At 42.1% G+C, this 23,865-nt stretch overlaps 2 protein-coding genes across 8 annotated transcripts in view; both read right to left on the bottom strand.

The window, feature by feature from the left end:
* The window catches only part of RGPD4 (RANBP2 like and GRIP domain containing 4), a 60,774-nt gene extending 43,002 nt beyond the window's left edge, over nt 1–17,772 (bottom strand). Inside the window, exons 1-13 of one of the 2 annotated variants that reach the window (XM_090021345.1) lie at nt 17,557–17,772; nt 13,814–13,881; nt 13,223–13,334; nt 12,349–12,501; nt 10,160–10,390; nt 9,621–9,766; nt 8,926–9,118; nt 7,052–7,142; nt 6,073–6,282; nt 2,065–2,243; nt 1,807–1,982; nt 1,354–1,477; nt 816–977 (exon numbers count right to left, since the gene is read on the bottom strand). In XM_090021345.1, the coding sequence (XP_089877471.1) occupies nt 816–977; nt 1,354–1,477; nt 1,807–1,982; nt 2,065–2,243; nt 6,073–6,282; nt 7,052–7,142; nt 8,926–9,118; nt 9,621–9,766; nt 10,160–10,390; nt 12,349–12,501; nt 13,223–13,334; nt 13,814–13,881; nt 17,557–17,628 (1,917 nt within the window). In that variant the 5' untranslated portion in view covers nt 17,629–17,772. The remainder of the gene's footprint in view (nt 1–815; nt 978–1,353; nt 1,478–1,806; nt 1,983–2,064; nt 2,244–6,072; nt 6,283–7,051; nt 7,143–8,925; nt 9,119–9,620; nt 9,767–10,159; nt 10,391–12,348; nt 12,502–13,222; nt 13,335–13,813; nt 13,882–17,556) is intronic. The other variant, XM_090021354.1, reaches the window with a different exon arrangement.
* Nucleotides 17,773–19,332: 1,560 nt separating this feature from the next.
* Nucleotides 19,333–23,865, bottom strand: part of LIMS1 (LIM zinc finger domain containing 1) — a 132,998-nt gene continuing 128,465 nt past the window's right edge. For 4 of the 6 annotated variants that reach the window (XM_090021330.1, XM_090021322.1, XM_090021304.1 and 1 more), the window contains exons 9-11: nt 23,019–23,094; nt 22,549–22,741; nt 19,333–20,435 (exon numbers count right to left, since the gene is read on the bottom strand). In XM_090021330.1, coding sequence (XP_089877456.1) covers nt 22,594–22,741; nt 23,019–23,094 — 224 coding nt within the window. In that variant the 3' untranslated portion in view covers nt 19,333–20,435; nt 22,549–22,593. The remainder of the gene's footprint in view (nt 20,436–22,548; nt 22,742–23,018; nt 23,095–23,865) is intronic. The other 2 variants (XM_090021313.1, XM_090021295.1) reach the window with 1 other exon arrangement.

Raw genomic sequence — 23,865 nt, 5'->3', positions numbered from 1 at the left:
CCATTTACCCTGGCACCGTTCCTTGCCTGTGCAGGTCCCTCAGAGCTTCGCTCATTCTCTAGTCTGGTTAGCCACACACACAACAAAACAGTTACAAAACTATAGTCTTAACCTGAGGACAAACACTTACCCAATACAATAAAACATTACATCGGGGGAACCAAAGGGCAGTCTCTGTGGCTGGCTGTCAGACCTAGACTGCCATCTGCCCTTAGGGTGAAGAGGAGGACATCTAGCTGTCCTACTTAGGGAACTATAAGCATTATTCAAATTAAAGCCTGCCCACAGAGCCTCCCCAGAGTGCTTCCCACCAGAACTGCAAGCTAGCATCCAGTTCTCAACTTCTTCCATCACACCATGCACTAGCCAGGAGGATGAGGGGGGCCACAAAGTGTGTGTGTGTGTCTGTCTGTGTGTTGGGGGGGACGGGACGGGGACATGGATGGATGGACAAGAGCATGCTGCCCAAGAGGTGAATGCCAGACTGTGTGCACCCCCTGGACACACTGCACAGCCCTGGCCTAAAGCATAAAAAACCCCCCTGTAAGCTCAAGCAATTACACAAGTTAAGAAAGTGGTTTAAGAGGGAAAAGCAACAGCTTGAAGCTATAAGGAGATTTTTAAACTACGTAGAAGGAAGAATTCCTGACAAAATTAAACCTTCTGATAAACTGGAGGGCAGTAATTGACGTCCAGGGCTGTAAAAGGGAAATAAATCCAAAATCTGAAATGAAACCTCCATCTGCATGAGGAACTAGAAGTGGCCCCAGGTTACTTGGCATTCTTCATTTTTATAGTCCTAGTTATTTTTGTACCTGGATGTCTACACTATGGAAGTGTTTAAACAGAGGATCAGCAGGTTCAGGAATGCTTTTCTTCTTTTTGATTATCTCCAGCATAGGTAAAACTTTTTTCCAATAATAAACACTTCGGCCAATGTATTCCCTTTGGTCATAGAAAGAGTTTAGACTACTGCCCTGTGAAAGGAAGCAGAATTTTAAAAAGTTTACTTAAAAATTTAACATTGTTAAGGTATGAAACACAGCTCTAAAAAGCTCTTTTATTCCAGCTCATTTACTGCTTCTAAGGTTAGCTCAGGCAGTCTGCGCAAGCCTATATAAGAAAAAAAGAAAAACGCAACTAAAATAATTTTTTAAAAGTACTAAATATAGGTTGGCAAAAGAAATGGAGAAAGATGTTTCATCTCTGAATAAATGATCAAGTGGACATTTACTACATCCCCCGTTTATTTCTGCCGAGAACTAGATTAGCACAATTTAGAATAGCAGTAAGAGAAGCTAAAAGTACAGATATATTCAGGAATAGCAGCATCTTTAAGTGGTGTCAACTTACTGTCTTTTGCAGACTCCTTGCCCAATGTATGATTAAGGCAGGCTGAAGGCCTGGTTTCTCCAGTGCCCTCAGAGTGTTTATTTCATGTTGGACTAGGATCCTCAATTTTGCTGCTGTGCCAGGTCTGAAAAGTAGATTACACGTTACTTGATTAAATCACAACTGTTTTACGGAGACTGCCCTTTGTCTTCAAACTACAATAATGAATAAACAAGTTTAGTTCTTGTAATATGCACCAAGCCAGATGTAAAACAAGTATATAAATCCCTGTTTATACAGTTTCTCCTGGCTGTCCCAGAAGTCTTTATTTATATCAATGAAATATGGAAATTCATCAAGTGAGCAAGACAAAGCAATGAAATAAAGCTCAAGAACCTAAAACTGCCCAATTCAAGTTACCATGTTAGAAGCAATTTAAAATGAATTAGTAAAAAAAAATAAATAAATACTTACAATGCTTTTTTGTGAAGAAGAGTATAAACAGCCTCCCACCAGGATCTCTGTCTTTCAGTACAAAGCTGTTTGCTCACTGGTAGAGGCAAAAATTGCGGCTGATGTGAACTGTACTGAGTATTAAATTTCTCTTGCAACTGTAAGTGGCTAGTAAATATCACCCCAAGTAGAAACACCTGTTTTTGCAAGACAAGTACGTGTCAAACTATAGACTTACACTGTATTACAAGTGTTAGCGAATAAAAATAGTTTCCTTACCTCAAGGTCCAATAAGCAAATTGATTCAGGAGCATTGGTCTCAAGTCTTGATGTCTCCTGGGGCAAGTGGAAGAGCTGTTTTAACCACCTGCGTACTGCAGGTAAAATGGACATGAAATTCCACTGTAAACCAAGCCATATAAGGTGCTGGAGACTACCGTTGTGCATTCGAACAGCACCTAAGGGCAATAAAGAACTGGTGAATATTTATAAATCAGCAGAATCACCAGATAATCAAAACTAGGCATAATTCCAATTTGGAAGCCATAATTTAAATAAATGCCTACACACTGAAACCACCTTTTTGGTGTTGTTTTTGAATTTGCTTCTCTTCTTGACTTGCAGTGATCCCGAGTTAAAGGAATCAGGAAGCTTGGGACAACAAGTTGTATTTCCACAGAAACATATTAAAAGATTGTTCTCAATGGGATTACACATTAGGGGAAATGGGAGAGTATAAAACACTCCATTAAGTGTCTCACCAAGTGAAATTTTAGATTCTATGATTGTACCATCTCAAAGTTACCGATTTTGAGATTTCCGACTCAGCAAAAGTGTTTCAGGTAACAAAATCAGGTATTATGAATGGAGCATATATGTTGCAGCCCTGGGTACAGTTAACACAGCAACCTCTGAACACTCAATTTCATTTGCTTACACCTTGCTTAAAATTAGTATGAAAAATAATTGTTTTAGTTTTCATATTAGAAATGCTGTTGCTAGTATTAGGTAAACAACGCTCAAATCTTCAAGAACAAGGCAACTGAAAGATGGTCCTAAATAACATAAAAAGAAAAGCAACAAAAAAAATTTTATTTGGTAGCTGCTATAGTAGTTTAGTTTTTCAGATGCAAGAGACCACTTAACCCAGGCACCTGAGGAATTTGTCCATCACTTAACTACTTCTGCAGTTGGACGGACCTCCAAAAAAGCACAGAAGTGTTTGCAACAGATTAGCACTCTCTTAACTGAATTCTTACTTTAGAAGAGAGCAATCTAAAGTAGTAAGATGCATACTTGAGGTGGTTTTGGTTTTCTTTAAACTTTTCATTTGTGAAGGACGACTGTTTATACCCAGGGTAGGCAACATTTTTTGGCCAGAGTGCTGAAAAACACCACAATGCCTACCTTGGAAGGTGCCGAAGTGCCAGCATGCCAGAAAAACAAATGAGGGCAGAGAGTACATGGCAGGATGCCCTGCTTGTGCCCCTTGCCTCCAACCCAAAGCCCCTGCCCCCCAGCTTGGGCTCTGTAGCTGTCAGCAGCTACCCAGAACCTGGGCCAGCTGCAAACATCTGCTGCCTCTCACCCTGGCCCTGGGCTCCAGGGAGAGAGCACATACCGGCAATGCTCCCTTGTTGGAACCTGGCGTGGTAGAGCACAACAGGGGTGGTGCAGAAAGATGCCTGCTCTCAGCTGCCCTGCCATACTTCCCTTGTGCGCACAGGAGCAGTGTGGGCAGCAGCACAGGACTGTGCCCCTTGCTGCTGCCCCTGCCCGCAGGGGAAGTGTAGCAGGGCAGTGGGGAGCCTGGAGCAGGCAACTTTCTGCACCCCTGCTGTGCCGTGCCATGCCAGGTTCCAATGCTGCTTTGCAGAAGCAGCGAGGGCAGCATAGCGGGGAGCACTGCCAGTATGTGCTGCCTCCCTGGAGCCCAGGTGGAAAGCCAACAGATGTCTGCAGCTGGCCCAGGCTCTAGGTAGTTGCTTTCAGCCACAGAGCCAGGGCTGCTTGCAGCAGGGCTTCCATGGCAGCAGCCTAGTCTCCATGGCTGTCAGCAGCTACCCAGAGCCAGGGCTGGCTGCAGCCGAGAAGCTACAAACAGCTGCTGCCCTCTGGCCCTGGCCCCGGCTGTCTGCCGGTTCCGGGAAGGCAGCAGGTGCTGGCACTGCACCCACTGGGGCCAGGACCAGGGAGGCATCGGCTGTTTGTAGCCTCCCAACTGCAGCTGGCCCCGGCTCTGGGTAGCTGCTGATAGCCACAAAGCCTGGGCTGCTCCCAGCAGGGCTTCCAGTGTCGCGGATGCCTGCTGGGAACAGCCCGGGCTCCTGACTGGCAGCAACTACCCCAGGGGTGGGCAATTATTTTAGGCGGAGGGCCACTTACCCAGTTTTGGCAAGCTGTTGAGGGCCACATAGGTAGCCCCGCCCCCTGGTCACCATCTTGGGAGGAGGAGTGTCTCAGGTCCAGCGCCAGTGGGGTCCAGAGCAGGGTGCTGGCTAGCAGGGGTCTGTGGAGCCAGGGTGGGCTGCACCAGCAGGGACAAGGGGGAGCTGACCTGGCTCTATAGAGCCCCTGCTGTCCAGGGCCCCTGTGCTCCTGCTGCCCTGCTCTGACCCTGACGATGCTGGCCCTGAGACACTGGTGTGGACCCCATGCACCCGCTCACTCCCAGTACCCACCAGCCCCGTGGTACAGGCGGGAGGCAGCATGTCACCCCAACCCCCTGCTCTATGGCAAAGAACAAGCTGGTGCTGAGTGCAGGGAAAAGTGGCCCCTGCCCTGCCCTGCGGCTGGTGCTCCTTGCTGCAGTTGCTCACAGCCCACGTGGGGTTGTCCTGAGCAGGCAAAGGCAGCCAGCCCCATGTGGGCTGCGAGTGGCAGCAGCATGGGGCGCTGAGCAGGTCTGCTTTTCCCACGCTTGGCACCAGCTTGTAACCTGCCCCCACTGCCAGCCTGGTCCCCGTGCCGGCACAGGGCTTGCCCACTGGGGCTCTGCTGCGGCGGCAGCAGCTGTGGCACCCCCTGCTTGCCGCTCTGGGCAGTGTTTGCCATTGCCACCTCTTGGCTGCCCAGTGCACAAGCTCTGGGTGGGCAGAAGCACAGCAAGCAGGGGGGCCGCAGCTGCTGCCACCATATGAAGGCCCGATGGGCAAGTCCGGTGCCAGCAAGGGGCCCAGGCTGGCTGTTGCGGCAGGTTCCTGAGCATGGGAAAAGCAGCCACACCCCTGCCCCATGCCCAGCACCCCGCGCTGCATGCGTGGAGCTGTCTGTGCCTGCTCAGGACAGCCCCAAGCAGGCTGCAAGTGGGTGCATCAGGGAGCACCAGCCACGGGGTTGGGGAAGGGCCACTTTTCCCTAGGCTCCTTCCGTCCCTTTACCTGAGGTTCTAGCATGGTGCAGCCACATGGTCCTAGGCCTGAAGCCCCTACTGGGGCTTCTGGCTGGGGGGGCGGGGCTGGGGGGGCCCTGCTATTTCAGGAGCCCGCCAGGCTTCCCCTGTTTCCTACTGCCCCTGGCTCCTGTTATTTTTGATAGGAACCAAAGACAGATAAATATTAACTTTTCTAAATTTTTTAGGGACCCCACAGGGTCCGGACAGAATGGCCTCACAGGCCAGATGCAGCCCGCAGGCCATATTTTGCCTACCCCTGAGCTACCCAAAGCTGGGGCTGGCTGCAAACAGCTGCTGCCTCCCCAGCCCCAATGTGTGCTGAGAAAAATGACCTTGCATGCCATGCTTGGCAGACCCCTGGTTTATACTGTCAGAACACATTAGCTTAATTCAGAAATACCCACCATTTCATGTATACCACCTAAAAAATAGCCCAGGAAGTAAGGGCATTACAACCTTTTTGAAATATCCATTTGATAGATCTGGATGTGGGCTGTCCAGAGAGATCAGTTCTTCCAATGCAATACTACATTTAATCACCTGAAATGTCAAGCTAACAGTCTCTAACTTAAATAAGCAGGTTGCTTATAGATTACAGCCTTTGCACATATAATCTCCATCTAGTCTAACAGAAAAGGTTTCATCTTCTGGGGATGTTAGACTAACCTATTTTCCATTAGGTTAATGGAAAAGTAGATGATTAACAGATAGCTGGGTGTTGAGTTCTCAGGCTTATTCAACTCATTTATAACCACAAGGTAAATTATAGTCTAAAATTACTTTAGGAGCAAATTTGTTCTCAATTGCAGTCCGTAATGTTCAAGTACCTATACGTAACACCTGCATGAGCATGACCTTAATACACAAAATACACTTAAAGTGACATATCTTACCAATATCATGTCTAGCAAGTTCCATACGTTCTGGTGGATGTACACTGATGTTTCCAATATCATCTGTGCCAAGGAAAGACCGCTCTCTAGAAATGCCTCTCTCAAAGAGTGCATCAAATAAAGTAGATTGCCCACTTTTGTTTGCAAAAGACTCCACAATCTCTTTAAAGAAGTCTTGCTTGCCATGACTTAGGTTTAGCAACATGTGACCTAGAAAGCAAGATACTTTGTTAATTCAAAAACAATGAATTACTTTTTTTTTTTTTTAATTTAAAATGAATTTTGTTCAGTAGCAAGCATCTTAGGGCAGTAACCCAGTATGTCAAAAAAGAGGACTGTAGACAAATTTCTCTTTCCAAGAAATTCCCTTTGACTTCTATTGTGCCAGAATTTAACCCCATACGCCCAAGTCCTTTCATGCTCCACACCGAGGCATCTAGGCCAAAGAATTTTGATATCCAGTCCTCTGGACATGAATATGGAACCTTTGGTAAAGATGGTTTAACAAATATGGAAGAAAAATCCCCACAGTACATCCAGCATTCTTTATTTCCACAAATAGCTATGATAGGAGCTAGAAGGAAATCCTGAAGAGCATCTCATTCAGAGAGCCAATAATCCAAAAGCACAAAAGGTGAAAGAAGCCTTGGAGTACTAACAGCATTTGAAGAAGATTCAAAAAGGTACAAAACTTTTAAAGTTGGTATCACTCAGGAGTATGAAAGAAGGGTAGTGGGAAAATGTTCTGATTTTTCCATATTAACTCATTTTTTCACATGGCAGAAGAAAAAAAAAGATGGGGAATGAAATACTGTTGCATGATCAAAGATGCTTTTAAATTCAATCATGGGATATCAAAATAACTACATATATGCCCAAAGTCGAGAGTAAATTCTTCTCTCTCATGTTTTGGAACAGTTTAATGTTTCTTACAAACTAAGTAACAACTTTAAGAAGTTTCAGTTAATATTTTTGTTACCAGACTGGCTTAGTCGATCACAAGCTAGCATTTCCACTATGTCTTGTCCGGCTTGGTCTCCTTTTATAAGTTTTCCCTTTGGTTTAGGAACCTAGGAGAAATTTAAAGGGAAAAAAAATCAGAAAGTTACAAATTTCAAGACATTAGAGCTCAACAATAAGAAAATTTTCCTAAATTTTCCTAAATTCCTGGATATGTAATTTACGAAACACTTTTGTACGGAAAGAGAGAAGGAGAAGAGAGAGAGACTGTTACAAGAAAGATTAAGTTTGCATGAATGCAAACTATCTCCAGATTACAGGCACAGCGATGGAAGGAGACCCACTGCTTTTGTAAGATTAAACAAAAGAGAGATCTAAGTTCTTAGAAGCCGCCACAGTAGAAAAGTACAAGTCATCTTTTTAAGCCTTTTTAGCGTTATGGGCAATTCTATTGAGCCAGACAGTACACCACCTCATAGGAAGAGGGAACATATTTGTGTCTGTCCAGAAGTTATTGTTCAAGTCCCACAGAGTGCTGAGGGAATTAGCAGAGGTCATTGCAGGACCCCTGGCACAGCTTTACGAGCACTCGTGGTGCTCTGGTGTGGTGCCAGAGGACTGGAAAAGGGCCAATGTGGTTCCCATTTTCAAAGAAGGGAGGAAGGAAGACCTAGGAAACTATAGGCCAGTTAGTCTTACCTCAATCTTGGGTGAGCTTTTTGAGAGAATTATCCTGGCACATGTCCATAAGGGGCCAGCAGGGGAGATTATGCTAAGGGGTAACCAACACGGGTTCATTAGAGGCAGGTCCTGTCAGACCAACCTGGTGACCTTCTGTGACCAGGTCACATAATCCTTAGGCGCAGGGGTAGCAGTGGACATAGGCCTTCTTAAAGTCCAGAAAGACTTCGACACTGACTCTCACCCCATTCTCATTAAAAAACTAGGGGACTGTGGTGTTGACACCTATACAGTCAAATGGGTCACTAGCTGGCTGGAGGGCCGCACCCAGAGAGTGGTGGTGGATGGGTCATTTTTGACCTAGAGGGATGTGGGCAGTGGGGTCCCCCCAGGGCTTGGTCCTTGGGCCCGCACTGTTCAACACTTTCATCAGTGACTTGGGCAAGGGGGTAAAAACCACCCTGTTCAAAGTTGCTGATGACACTAAGATGTGGGGGGATTTGGGCACGTTAGAAGGGAGGAATAGGCTGCAATCGGACCTAGATAGGTTACAAGGGTGGGCGGATGAGAACAGGATGGGTTTCAACACTGATAAGTGCAAGGTGATGCACCTGGGGAGGAAGAACCAGCACCATACGTATGAGCTGGGGAACTCCCTTCTCATCAGTGCAGAGGCAGAAAAGGATCTCGGAGTCATCACTGATGCCAAAATGAACATAGGCCGACAGCATGGGGACGTGGTCAGGAAGGCCAACCATACCTTGCCATGCACCCACAGATGCATCTCAAGCAGGTCCAAGGAGGTGATTATCCCCCTCTACATGACACTGGGTCAGGCCGCAGCTGGAGTACTGCATCCAGTTATCGGCGCCACAGTTCAGGAGACCTGGGGCTTTTAAGAGGAGACTAGACGAACACCTTGATGGGGTTGTTTGACCCCAGTACTTTTTCCTGCCATGGCAGGGGGTTGGACTTGATGATCTGCTCAGGTTCCTTCCGACCCTACCAACAATGAAGCTACAAGTCCCTGCACTTGTATAGAATTCACTATTCCTAAATCATTCCAGACAGGTGACTATCAAACATTTTCTTTAAAATCTCCGATTTAAGAAGATACAACAACATCCCCATTTGCTCTCCTGAAAAAAGTATACTACTGCAAGGACACTACATCAACCTAGGCATAACAAAAATAAACTAAAAACTACTTACTTGAAAAGCAATCAGGTAACACAAAGCTGCCAGTTCAGAAACAGCTCTCCACTGGGCCTCGCTGTGTTCAGCCATTTTCAGTAGCAGAGTTCCAGCATGCAGGTAGAAGTGACCTCTCATTTCCATGAAAGTCACAGACAGTTCATCAGTCCCATTCACATATGGTTTCACAGAATGAAGTGCACTATCAAAACTACAAGACAAACAAAATTTGTTTAAACTAGTGCCAGCTGCATACTAGTTTTAGAGTTAAGAAATTCTACTTGCAAAGTGTAAATGGTATGTTGAACTGAGAGAGAGCTATATAGAAGAGAATCTCAAGTTCAAGACTCTTGTTAGTTTCTGGTACACTTTACTTGTATACAGAAATATTTCTATATAAGAGCCTACCCTCCGACTTTTTTGTTGCTAAAACCTCTTCCAAATAGTAAGTATGCCAGTGGAAAAATATTCACACCCCAAGAAGGGTCAAGAAGCACACAACAATGCAAGTCTGGTTCTCAACAATATCAAACCAGGGTAGCACAACACAGAAACACGGGTTTTAGTAACTAGCAGAGAGTTTTTTTAAATCAGTTGTTTTCCTAAACCACTTGCATAGTGAAACAAGCCTACTTGATAATTTTTTAGTGCAGAACAACATCTCTTGGCATTGAGAAGAAGTGTTTCAGCATGGGAAGTTACAATGAGAATACCTTTCAAGTACTTCTCTACTTTCTTGAACGTTTCTAGTAGAAAGTGTCATTACTACAAGGTTGGAATAGGCCAGCAGCAGATCCTTGTTGGTGGTTCTCCAGTTACTTTTATCAGATTCCGAGTCCTGTACAGATTCCAGATATTCCTAGAGAAGATTTACCATAAAATAAGGTACAGTCAATATCTTGGTGGGCTAGAACACTTCCACTTCCAAATCTCACTAGCTACCACTGACCGCATTCTCCATTTTACAAGCTCAACGTACAATCCACATACATTTCATCCTAGTGTCCAGAGAGAAAACAGAGGGAAGTTCTGAGCTTTCTGTTCAAGACAAAACTAAGAGTCTTACTTAAAACACATTCAACTTAAAAATGTTGAAACGCTAAGCCAGAGCAAGGATGAAAAACTAATGTTGTTAGATTCCCCTCCTTCTTGGAAAATTCAGGAATTACACTAATGCAACTTAGTGTAGAAGACTAAAAACTGTTTCCCTTGTGCCCTGCCCCCCCAGAGCCTATATTAGAATTAAGCACACCTTAAGTGTCTGTACAACACAGGAACACCATTCCAAGCTTGACCGAGAAGTTATCTTCTTTTCTGCTTCACAGCAGTGAGCCACAGCATCTCCAAGTCGCTTGTTTGACCGGTAGAGTTCAACTAGCCTGATGTTTACATAGACATCATCTGGTCTTGCATAGAGTTCTGACTGAATCAGGTCAAAAAGCTGATTCCATCCATCCTCGCCTTTACAATCCAGTAACTGCTCCTATTAAAAAACAAAACCAACATGTTTATGATTTTATGTGCCATTTAACTATGCAACTAACTTTGCTATTTCTGCTCATACAGGTTGGACTGGTTTGCAGAGGGCTTTCAGATTTATTTAAAATATTAAATTAACATTAATAAGCCTTAACAGAAGTAACTGATATTTTGCATCTTTAAACATGTTTTGGGATAGGTTTAAGAGCACATCAGAATTCTGTTGCATCAGTAATTAACTTTGTTTTACTGACAGAGAAGTCCATTAGAGGTCTCTTACTGCAGCTTATCTAGCCACAAATTCATTTTTAGAAGGAGGTATTCTGTTCCCAACGCAGAAGAAAGTTATGCACCTCTACGCAGATCAAGTCATACTGTGTTTCTGGAGACACCGTTCCGAAGCATACTAATTATATTTTGAAAAGCAACAGAAGTCTCACATCTTATGTTCATGAGCATCCAAATCCAAGACAAACATATTTAAAGGACCAAAACATTTATTCAAGTCAAGATAATAAAAATTAAACCATCAGAGTAGTCCTCTTTCTGAAAGAGCTACTATATACATGCATGCTACGCCTTCAGAGCCACACAAAAGAAAATGTTTATGTACAATGAATTCATGATATACAGTTTATACTTAACACAGTTGCCTTCTATGTAAAAAAAAACCAAAAAAACACCCAAATTTTATTTAAAACTTCTGAAGTCTGACTACTGAAGTATTTATAACTGTTCCCAAGAAACTCTAAAGAAATAAGCAAGGTCTGAGGGTTACTAGTACAGGGCTGAAGACCTGCCATATAACATCTGCTCAAATTGACAACAACCTTGAATTTAAAACAACCCCCTCTAATTAGATTCTATACCTAACAAATTTATAAATTTTCCATAATTTTACATGTATTGAATCTAATTATTGAAGGGTCAATCTTTAATCCATGCCCCCACTGCTGCAGGAGGGTAAGTGATCAAGCAGCTTTCCCCCTGCTTGCGCCTGCTCCTCTTTTCTCTCTGTTCTCCCTCCAATCCTTCCCGTGCCATCCTCTGCTCCCTGCCCCTCCTTACCCCCATGCAAGTTCCATCCAATGAGCACACCCCCAGCCCAGCCCCTGCAACAGTGGCATGCAGCCCACACAGCTGCTACAGGACCAGGTTGAAATTGTGCTTAATGCCCGGGCTGCAGCATGGATTGAGCCTGTCAGTGCAGAGCAACGGTAAAAGGTAGGGAGGGAGAAGGCCAAGGTGGGGGAGCAGACAATGCATAGAAGGTGGAGGAGGAAGGCAAAGAGGCTGCAGGGGTAGATGGCAGAGTGCAGAAGGACAGGCAGCAGCTGTGACTCCAAACCTAGGAACGGGCTGTAAATATGATAATCAGCCATTAACTCCGATCAGGGGGGAAAAAAAAAAAAAATATCAGTACTAGACAAGAACAATCCAGGAACAGTATAAAGGTCTGCTAACTTGCTATCCATGAGAACCAGAAATGGCCCTATGATCAGTAGATTCTCCTTTTATTATCCGATTTCTGGACTAGAAATCAGATTTAAGTTTCTCATATAACTCTCTCTGGAAAGAATCTTAAAACCACTCGTAAGAATGTTATAGTATCTACACTACCTAGCACATAGAAACGCTACTCCTAGAGTAAAATCAATATGTGGCGACCACTGTAGAAAAAAACCAAAACAATGGTTCCTACGCCTCAGTTGTAAACTTTATGTTAATATTTATTACAAGACTGTCAAAGTGTGGTGATCTGCAGTGGTCAAAGAATAAGCAGATTCAATAACCAAGGGAGAAAGAAAACAAATATACTCAAAAAGCCTAACCAAAAAGGTTAGAAAAGATGAAATCACTGTATCAAATTGCCTTTGTCCTAAATTGCCTTTGTTTGTTTTAAAAAAAACAAGAGCATGCATAATTAGAAGTTAATGATAAAACTCAGGTGGATTAATTTACCTTCAATCTGTACACAGCAGGGCTTCCAGGGAAATGTTTAGCAGCTCTCTCAACCCAATATTTTGCTCTTCCATCGGTAACATCATTTTTACACAGTAATTCCGCAATTTTCAGTACAAGGTCTTTCTGAGTTGGGTTCAACTCCACCGAGCGCTATTTCCCAAACACAAGATACAAGTTACTTTTGCAGACAGCATGGAACATTTCAACATTTATCTATAGTGTAACTAGAACAAACATGAATTCTAACTATGAAGAGCAATACTGGTGATCAATATGTACTTGGAAAGTTTGAAATGGGCCATAAAGATACCTTTAGAAATTCCGGGGAATAGTACTCTACCAAGATGCATTTTGAATCTGTTAGCAGCAAAATCTTAAAGAAGGGGAAGATACTTATTGTGGTAGTTTTACAGCCACGTACATCCAGAACAACTATCATGCATCTTAATTCTATAATATATTTTACTAGTAGTTAGACTCATCAGGTTGGAGGTACACAAGAATCTTAGAACCTAAAGATGGTAAACTCTTTTCAATGCAGAAAGAGTTAAATAGTAGAGCTTTTTAAAGATCAGCTGTGGAACTGATGTTGGACACAGACAGTGTTATAATTGTCTAAATTTGGTTAATTCATCATTGGTGTAATTACCATATAAAAAAGAGTTTGGAAGAAACAGAGGAATCCTTCTTCCCAATTTTTCATCTTGTGCATTTGACAACAGAAGAAGCTTTATCAGATTGTTCACTTAGATACAGCACAGTTGCCTCCTATCTGCTTTGTATAGCAAAAAGCAAATAGAAAAAAAAAGCTGACCACCCTTTTCTGAATTCTACATAATTCAAATAGAATGCAGGATAACCTATTACTTACCTTATAACAACCCACAGCCTTTTCTATATTATCTTCAGCTTCATAGAGCTGGCCAAGGAATCTGTGGGCTTTTGGGTCTCTTTCTTGTACGCTAAGGTATGTTGATATATACCTAGAAAGAAAGAAAAAAAAGAAAAAAAGTTTCCTGATCACTACTTAAAAAAAAATCTAAACACTTAACCCATTCTTGTGCTGAATAGTGAGGGTTAAAACCACAGCATTTAGCTCTGCAGCCCCAAATCAGCACACAGCGTTTATCTGGTATATAAGGATGCTACACTTGCTACTAAATATCTGGATAGCACAAAGAACCAACAAATGCATACTGTGCTGTAGAACTGTGACTACCTCAAAGAGCAGGTTTACTTTTCGATTTCCAATTTTCCTTCAGGTTCTCTACTCCCACACCCCCCACCTCCCACTCTAAATCTCTCTTGCTCCATCAAGTTGTATCAAGGATAAGATGCACTGAACACTACCTGAAATTAACACGGTTTTGATATTTAAAGTACATATGATAAATAGCTATATAATAATAATATGTAATTAGCCATCATAGTAATTAAAAACAATGTTTTTAATGCATGTTACCTTTTAGCAAGTTCATATTCTTTTGCTTCATAATACAGCTTAGCAAAAAAAAATCCTTTCATTGATTTCTAGAAGGCGAGAAATATGAAGTGTTATGGCAAAACTTTCATAAAATACAACAGTCCTATATATAACCAAGATAGTTTAAATATGATTTTCAGTTTATCTGTATTCAACTAAGGGACTAAACTTTAGACACATATTTTCAATCCTACTCCAGTTTCTCATTAAATTGTGTTATTCTTACCCCAAACTATTATGAAGTCCTACCTAGCAAATAGAAAACTTCACTGCCTGAGTATATATTGGGAATGTTTTTGTTGACTAAGAAAGGATCATTTCGGTCAAAACCAAACATGATCATTTTGGTCAAAACAGAGTAAATTTGCTGTCGAAAGTCTATTATGCATCTATCTAGATGAACTCCCTCTTAAATTATATATATCAGAACAAGTCTATCAGCAGAAATTGATTTTCACAATTGCAGAAATAGCTCATTATTTCTAGCCACAGAACTCCTGATACCTTCTGTTAGTTCACTCTAAGAGGAAGAATTGTGCTTGTGCAAAAGTTAATTTATAATCGGGTGCACTGTATGTGGATCACTTCCCACATTCAACAATTGTTTAAAATATGTGCGTCAACTACAGCAACTTCTTAATTGGAAGGAAACATTTAAAATATTCACTATACAGTTAGGTTCCTTTAAATACAGTTTTGAAACTACAATCAAGATAACTCAACATTACACAACCAGACAGTACTCTGAGAAATATCAGCCTTCTATACACCATGGTCAGAGAACTACTGCATTAATGGCAATCAAAAACTACTCAATAATTATCTGGAAAGCCTGCAAGGAACAGGAAGGCTTTATAAGCCACAAGGTAATTCTATGAAAGGAGAATGAACTGTGGACATTGAGTTGAAAATTAAGAATTTTGCTTGGTTTGCAGCAGTAAGTTCAAGCACTTCTTTGTTAACAGGATAATATTCAACTTTCAGCTCATTTAAGATGTGTGGCAAATAGAAGATGAGCCATTATTTCATACATTTCATAGACATTGGGGCTGGAAGGGACCTTGGAAGATCTCAAGCCCAGCCCCCTGCCCCAGGGGCAGGAAGTCAGTAGGGGTCATAGGATTCCAGCAAGATAAACATTCAAATTTCTCTTGAAGGAGTGCTTGAACCATCTCTGGCGGCAGTCTATTTCAGACCTTGGGGGCTCGGATTAAATCCTTTATATTTTTAAACATCTCTTCGCTTCAAGTCCCCTATCTTAAATCAAGTAAAGTGATTTTCTGAATGAAGATGGAACAGATTTAAACTTCAAACTTGCCTCTATGGCCTATGGTAAAGATTCAAAACTGAAATCTAAAGATGCCTGTGAGCTAGTCTACTAGAAAGGGACTAATGAAGCAGTGTAGTCACACAGTATCCAAGATCAGTGTAACTGAGGAATAAGAAGCATGTATTTCTACTGGTTACTCCTTGCATTCAGCTGTAGCATAGTTCAGTGTCACTCAGTGCTCCCCATTTCTGTAGGTCTTTCACACAGCAAACAAGAGATGAAAAGTATTAAAAGTGGGGTGTGGTTAATAAACATCTGCAATGGCCAACTTCTTAAATTCAACAAATACCAACTTGTCATCATCTGGTTTAGAAAGGATCTAAATTCTGTGACTCAGCCTCAACAAAATCCTTGCGTGTTTGCTCAGGTAAGAGACCATACAAATGCTGCATTCATTGATCCCGTCGAAATCCTTCCGTGTGTTACAGTGCACACGGATGTGCGTATGCCATAAAAAGGCTGCATTGTTAAATATCCTACCACTGCAGTTTGCAGCAAGGTAAACAGCAAACACAGACCTAGGGAACAAACACCAACTCAGCATGGCTGCATGAGACCTTTGAAAAAAAGGTCACATAATGGCTTTTCAATAGGCCAGGGGCACCCATGACTCCACCATGACAGCTTACTGACCACTTCCTGGGCTTGACAGCTAGGAAGCTGGCTATCCAGACCCTCTTTCCTGCTACATTAAACATGCCAAGAACAAACATTTTTCCCACTATATAAGAACTCCCACTGACTGGGTCAGACCATAAGTCCATCTTGCTCAATATCACTGTGTCCGTGGCACAGAGCAGAGGCTGAAAGGGAACGTGACCTGGCTATGACCAGGGGTGTAGATTGTAGCTGTGTTTGTCTAAAGACACAGGCAGACAAGGTTCTTTGCATAAAGCTGATATCTTTTATTAGGCCGACTCAAATAGTTGGACAAATTCTTCTTAGCAAGCTGCGGGTTTGTCCCTGAAAGCTTGCTAAGACGCATGTTTCCAACTGGAGCTAAGGACGTTACCATGCTAGCAAACAGTGTTCTTTATCTCCTTGGCTCTTCTGCCTCAGTCCTATCTGACTCCTGTCTTTTCTTCCTGCCTGATGTTATATATAAAAAAACAGGCTATACAAACCAATGAGGCATATAAATACACTGAGCCTCTTGTGCAGCAATGGGTTATTCAGGACCTGGCTATCAATGCAGCGACTTCTCTGCTATAAGTAGCCCAAAGCACGGCCCTTCCCCACAGGGCTGATTGCCCTAGTGTTCCTTCGCCCTATCACTACCCTGTCATGTCAGTGCCTACGATGCCCAGCCTTTAGATGATCTAATATCACTTCATAGTTTCATAGTAGTTAGGGTCAGGAGGGACCTGAACAGATCACCTAACCTGACCCCCTGCCACAGGTGGGAATGAATGCTGGGTTCACAAGGCCCCAGACAGGAGATCATCTAACCTCTTTTTGAATTTACCTACGGTAGAGGCAAGGACCACTTCCCTAGGAAGTTGGTTCCACATTCTGGCCACCCTAACTGTAAAATATTGCCCCCTGATCTTTAGCTTAAACCTATTCTCAATCAGCTTATTGTTTCTCATCACCCCAGGTGATGCTAGGGAGAATAGGGCTCTTTCTAGTTCCTGACGATAGGACTTGGTGGCAAAACTACTTTACATGCTGAATGCTTATCTTCTCTCAATTTTCTTATTCAAATTGTCCCATGTTTCCAACAAAGCCTTGACTGGGATGATCTAGGAGTGGCTAGTCCTGCTTTGAGCAGGAAGTTGAACTAGGTGACCTCCTGAGGTCCCTTCCAACCCTAATTTTCTGATTCTATTTGAGTCAGTCTAATAAAAGATATTGGATTTACCCAGAGAAATTAAACTGGCAAGCACCAGGGGTTTTCCCCACTGTTCCTCTGTCACTTGCAGCCTCCGACATTTAAAAACTAGGAAGCCCTGCCTCTGAAGCCACACTTCTCACTTCCCTGCTTGCTAGCTCCTCTGCCCCTTTCCTCTAAGAGCCTGTCCCATCCCTCTTGGAATTGGTCAAAACTCCCCACCTCCCTCACAGCCAGTGGCCAGGGGGAATGTCACACCTGAATGAAATACAGCCTGAAAGAGAACCGCCCCCTGACAACTGGAAACTCCCAGCCTACTAGTTTCCTTTTCCAACTCCTAGGTCTGCTGTGATGGGAAAGAGAAAGTGATAAATCCCGATCTGCTTTCCCTTCGCCATTCAGCAGGATCCCGTGATTTCACGCACCCGAGCACAGCCAGGATGAGACACAACTCCTCCCCTGCCCCCCATCTTTATTAAGGCCAAACTCAATCGGGCAAAGCCCAAGAGTAAAGCTCCCAAATTCAAGCCTGCCGGCCCGCCTCGACCCGGCCACGCTCACCTCGCGGGGGGACGGAGCGGCGGCCTGCACGGAGGCGATGTACCGCTCCACCTCGGCCTTACTGCGCCGCATAATGGCGGCCACGGCGGGCAGCCGTTCCCCGCGGACCAGACCGGGCTGGGAGCGCCGCGCGGCGGGAGTGACGCGATCCGCCCGCGACTGCGAGCGAGGGCCCGTGTCGCGCGGCGGGAAGCGGAAGTGACAAAAGGAAGTGCTTAAAGCGCATGCGCACCCCCTATCAATTCCACTTGTTCCCTCTCAAGACGCGGAACTCCCCTAACATCCGGGCATTTTCCCCCTTTCCTGAGTGGCCGTGGCACCGCCCCCAACATCCAGGCATTTTCACTCCTCTCCTTCCCCACCGAGTAGCCCCGCCCCCTGCCGCATAGCCCCGCCCCAACATCCGGGCACTTTCGCGTTCCCACCTCCCATTGGGTAGCCCCGCCCCACCCTTCACCCTGGTATGTTCTTTTTGTCGCTACTTTGTTGTGCTGGCGGGGCCTCTCACCAGTGCAGCCCAGTATGCCATTAGCCTTCTTGGCAACCAGGGCACGCTGCTAGCTCCTATTCAGCTTATTATCTGCTGTCACCTCCAGGGCCTTTTCTGCAGGGTTGCTGCTTGCCAGTTGGTCCCCAGCCTGTAACGGTGCACGGGATCTCATACAGTCCAGCCCCTGTTCAGAACAAGGCTACCCCAACCAGACCACTCCCTTGCTGTAGTGGGGGCCCCAAAACAGGACAGTACTCCAGATACGGCCTCACCCATGCTGAATAGAGGGGAAGAATCACTCCCCTCGCTATCCTGGCATAACCTTCACAATATTAAATGGCAGAGAAAGTCAATGGAGATTTGTCATTTGCTCTCACCATATAAGAACTAAGGGTCACAACTTGCACCGGGGGAGGTAGTCAGCTTCAAACTAACATGAGGCATGCCGTGCGTCATTTGAGCGTGGACCTCACTGCCACCAGATGTGGAAGCTGCCAGTTTCACCGAATGCAAACAGGGATTGGATAAATTCCAATCTAGTGATGAGTAGTCACTATTGAGCGTAGGAGCTAGAGATATGGCCTCTGAATTACAACTTCCTAGACCTTTGCTGTTGGATGCTGCAAGTGAGAGAGGAGCAGTGGAAACTGGTCATCTGTTGACTCCCCCTTTCAGCATCTGCTCTCTATCACTGTGTGACACCAAGGGTCTGACCCGGTCAATGGCAACTCTTACGTTTTGCCATAGGCAGTCCCTGCGCAGAGCTCAGAGCCAGCGGAGCCAGAGGGATAGGCGATGAGATGACTGAACGTAGTCAGGATGCTGGTGCAGGCTACAGGGATTTAGATGTCATCCTCTACCCACTGGGTTTCTTGCCCTGGAAACCAACCATTTCAACCTTCTCTGGCTTCCTTCCTTCTCTGGCGGAGAGAAGCTGAAGGGACTTGGCCCTGACTAGGCTCTTGGCAAAGATGCATCCTTCTCTCACAGATGGCAGGGCACAGCAACAAGACATTTTGTAAAAGGGAGGACACAGACTCTTTCTTTAGCTCATTTGGTAATGCATAATCCATCAGAATCTGTTAAGGTTGTCATTTAAAGATGCTGAGCACTTAACAGGATTGCCCTTTTATCCTTGAGCTCTGTGGTGTAAATGTAACATTCCCAAATAACAGGTAAATGTTTCATGTGCTCATCTAAAAATTACTTATTCCACACAGCAATGCAAAGTATTTTTAAAACCTCAAGTGTTCACATTTGAAAAAAAAAATACTTCAGACATCTGGTACAGTTAAAGCATGTTATCTTTTGAAATACCTGGCATACATTTTCTGCATAAAAATATGAAACAAAATTGCATATATATTTAACAGATCATTTTTTAAACATTATTAAGGTCCAGCAGAATAAGGCACAAAAAGGAAATAAAATACAAAACACTCACAGAAGTTACTGCATTGTTTTAAACTGAACATAGCAAAATTCAAGTAGTTCTGAATATGCTCATTTCTTGCAACAGGAATATATTTCTTATGTTGCTGTTTCCACTTTTGAAGTCTGATGTACAAACATTGATAAGTTTAATCTAGTTAAGGCAATATACCTTCTGCATTAATTACAGTAAGATTGACAGTTGTTTCAGAGACAGTTAAAAAGTAAGGCTTTTCTAAGTGTACTTTGATTAGAATCTAAAGAATGAACAGATCCCAAGAAAGTGATAAATTACAGATTTAGGCCTGAGTCATTCAAAGACTTACATACATGATTAATTTTATGCACACAAATAGTACTGAGGACTTTAAAGGAACTATTCATGTACATAAAGTTATGCGCATTTTTAAAGTCTTTGCAGTGACGTACTAGCAGATCTTACGTCTATACAGTATCCCCACCTAACATCAGTGGGTGGGCAACAGGTTCTATCTAGGAGTCCAACTATAGAGCCACCAGTCTCTCTCATGAACTGATAACTCATTTAGTATATGAATATAAACTACATAGCAACAGACAGATATAACTGCAAGTGGCAAATAGAGAATTTAAGATATATTTAGTTTTTGCTACTTATGAAGTTTACATAAAGTATCAGAGTGTTCTAGACATATGTTTTGAGGGAGATAAGAGGCAAGAACTTTAGTATGAAGCTAGTCATGCAGCAGGGAAACTCATTCTCTTTGCTTGTGTTTTACCGATCACAGCCTCAAATGAAATAAAATCAAATAATATTGTTAACAGCTTCTCATTTTTGCACAGAAAATGAGATTTTTGGTATCTTTACTTCCTCGCTAAAGTTTCAGCTAGTTTCTTCAGTCTCTTCTTCAGTTCCAAGGGAAACTTCTCATAGCACTTCTTGCAGACAGGCTTCATATCAAACTCAACAAACTTGTTCCTAAAAATCGTAAAGCAAAATATAACTTTAGTGAAAGGAATTTTGAAGATGTCTCATAATGTTATAAAAATAAAAGATACTTAAACCACTATGAGGATTTTTATTTACACATGGAACACAAATTACAAATAATAAAATGAGACAGCACATGCAGACATACCTGAATCTAGATTTTATTTTAAAGGGCACATACTCTTATACACATGACTATTTATGCCTGTGTTTTTGAGTAATGTTAAGGAAGAAAGACCCAAGTTCAGAAGAATCTGGGTTTCTTCTGGCTTGTTGAGTATTGGTTCCTTCACTAAAGAAGACAAACTAGGTTTTGAAAAATGGTGCTAAGTGCACACCGGGTATATAATCAATACACAGACACACACACATAAATAGTACACTAGTGTATATACTCTATATATACTACAAGGAGAAATATCATAAACATACTACTAGTAGATATATCATATATAGTATATAAGAGAGATAATATATTAGAGAGCAAGAGAGAAAAAGAAAATGAAGTAAATAACTGAAGTGAAGAAACAATTTTGTACTGTACTTTAACTGCAAAACATTGGGACTGACCAAAAAAAAAAAAAAAAGATTATACAATTATCTGAACTCCTCTACCTACACAAATAGCCTACATATACTTTTTGCACCTCAGTAAGGCCAGTTACCTTATCAGACTGCCTTACGCCTTTTCTAACAGCTTTGAAATTGATGACTCCTAGTCCATTTTATCAATTATGCAGTCAGACATAGGAAGGCCTGATTTGGTACAACATGCAGTGATGTATAATTAAACAATGAATCGTAAACATATTAGTACAGATATGGGATACATTTTCAAAATTCTTCACATTTCCATTAGTAAAAACCTATCTTGTTTGAATATTGGCACAGGCTATTATGAAGACAACAGAAATTGCTATACTGGATTGAAGCATGGGCATCTTGTTAAACATCCTGTTTCTGGCAATCAGCAATACCAGCTGCTTTTAGAGGAAAGCAGAAGAAACCCTACAGCTATGGGTTAATCTGTCCAGACAGGAAGTGCTATTGTGTCAACAAAATAATGAAATGCTGCTGTCAAATGCCAGCAAACATACTGGAAAAGTAAAGCACTATGTAATATTTTCTGACCTGTAGTATATTAGGTTACTTAAAACACATAGTACTATTTTCCAGATATAAATTGAATTCTCAAGTTTGCTTTGCCTATATTTTAACTATCTGTTGTATTTTTAAAAATGGAAATGGTTTTCTGATTATTAATCCATGGAGGAAAAAAATTTTTGTTTTCTCACAAGATTTCATGTCACTTTGGAACAATATGATGGCTTGTAATAGGAGACTCTGGCAACCCTTTTATTTAGAAGTAACGATTTATAAGTGGTTCCAAAAACAAGGAACATATGAATTGTAAGAAATAAGTTCACTGCTATTCAGAAGGTGGCTGGACAGAGCTTCTAATACATGAATTTAGACAGTCCTCTGTTTGGGTAATGAATTAAGATTAAGATAAGAACAAGAGCTCCTAGCATACAGTAATTAAAAATGCAGTGCAATATTAATGTTGCAGTGAAAAAATCTTAACTGGAAAATAGAATTTGAATACAACATTGTTTTCAGGGACTGGTGTTTTTAAGCTGATAAAAAGACCAGCTTTAAAAACAGGAATTTAAGTACTAAGTGGCCACTCAAAACTATGCAGCCTCTATACTTGCATCCCTGAGGTTTTTAAACACGAAACTACATTTGATATACAGGTAAATAGTCAAACTCTGTGCCCAAATGCCTGTTTGCACATGTACTTAATTGTGCTTAGAAACCTTGGGCGATTTGGGAGGTCGAAGCCTGAGTGCTGAACATTGTAGTGAAGCATTAACATAATCTGTTAAAAAAATTAAGAAGCTTTAAACACAAATTTCCACATTTTCTAGCTGTGTTAATAAGAGGAATATCACAAGATTTGTTTCTTGCAAGAATGGCCAAAACTTAATATTAAAATTAGTATTAAAGATTTCAAGTTGTATAGGCAAATTAATCATTGTGTTATCTTCAGTTATCACAGATACATGCAAAAATGAAAAGAATATCCATTAACACTAACCAAAGAAGAAAGGAACAGAGGTGGTAAGAGGAGGAAAAGAAAAGTTTACAAACAGACTGGCTTTTTCTTTTTCTGCTTGTCTTTATCCTTCGCTTCTCGCTCCCGTTTGGCTAGTCGCCGTTTAAATTCTTCAGGCATTTTCTCATAACAGTGTTTGCAGACAGGCTTTAGATCAATTTCAACAAACTTATCCCTTTTGATAGGGCAAGGAAGAAACAAAGGAAAGAACAGCGAAAGAGTTATAAAGTAATCTTAGCTGAAGAAAGAACTGATCAGAAAGCAGAAGTAGATTTAAAAGGAGTAAATGTAATAAAAGAGAAGAACATGGATGTCATTTATGAAAGACTGTCTGTTTTCTGTACCACTGCAGTTAAACAACATCAATATGTATCAACATTTAAAGATGACCCTTGACCCATTTTGAAACATCACAGATGTTTTCATCATCTTAAACTATCTGATAAACTTACTTGAGTGTTAATTTAGTGTTGCAAGTGGAACAAGAGAAACAGTTGACACACCATGCCTTATTCAGAGCAGAGACAACTACGGAGAAGGGGAGAAAGACATTACTTTCAGTTCAATAAACAGAGGCATTTGTTAAAAAAATTAAAAAATTGCACAATTCGTAGGACATACAGTTGAGGAGCTTATGGTGATGAAAGATTAAAATTAAGGAGAAACCCGGGGATGATCATAACAATAAAAGGGAGATAAGGAAATACACACAAATATTTTGTAGGTAAATGCTGGGTAACCTGGGACAGTGGTCTCCAAATTGCATCAATTTGTTTAGGCTGACCCTGAACTAGTTATGATTCTATTTTAGCAAGGTCTTTATTTATCATTTTGAGACAGCTCCACACTGGCAGGGTTTAATTTTGATTTGAGATCAAAGTTGCTTTGTACATTTGTCAATTTCTTTTTTTCCTACACCTTTTTCTCTCTCCTATCTCTTTCCACTTTTCTTCTCTCTCTCCCGTGCCAAAATTTGTCTCCTCTCCCCTTCTTGCTTGATTAGTAGATGTAGCACAAACATATGACAATACTATTCTATTAAAATGCATCCCAGAATGAAACAGATAACCTGTTTTGCAGTTGTAATCAGTTATTTTCATTTACAGTAGTTGCTGCCATAAATTAAACATTTCTCTCTGAAGGAACATGGTGCTAGTTGTGCACTGTATCCTCTTCAGCTTTAGGGTGCTAGTTGTCCAGTGAATGCCAAAATATTATGCCACTGCTTGTCTAAGTAATCCTTATCCAACAGATAGCGGACACAGTCCCTCATGGAGGTAGTCCTTTTCAAATTAACCC

Source organism: Crocodylus siamensis, chromosome 1 (assembly GCF_052110815.1).
Source record: "Crocodylus siamensis isolate JL-2025a chromosome 1, ASM5211081v1, whole genome shotgun sequence".
In the NCBI taxonomy this organism is placed as follows: Eukaryota; Metazoa; Chordata; order Crocodylia; family Crocodylidae; genus Crocodylus; species Crocodylus siamensis.
This window is presented reverse-complemented; position numbering and strand designations above follow the sequence as displayed.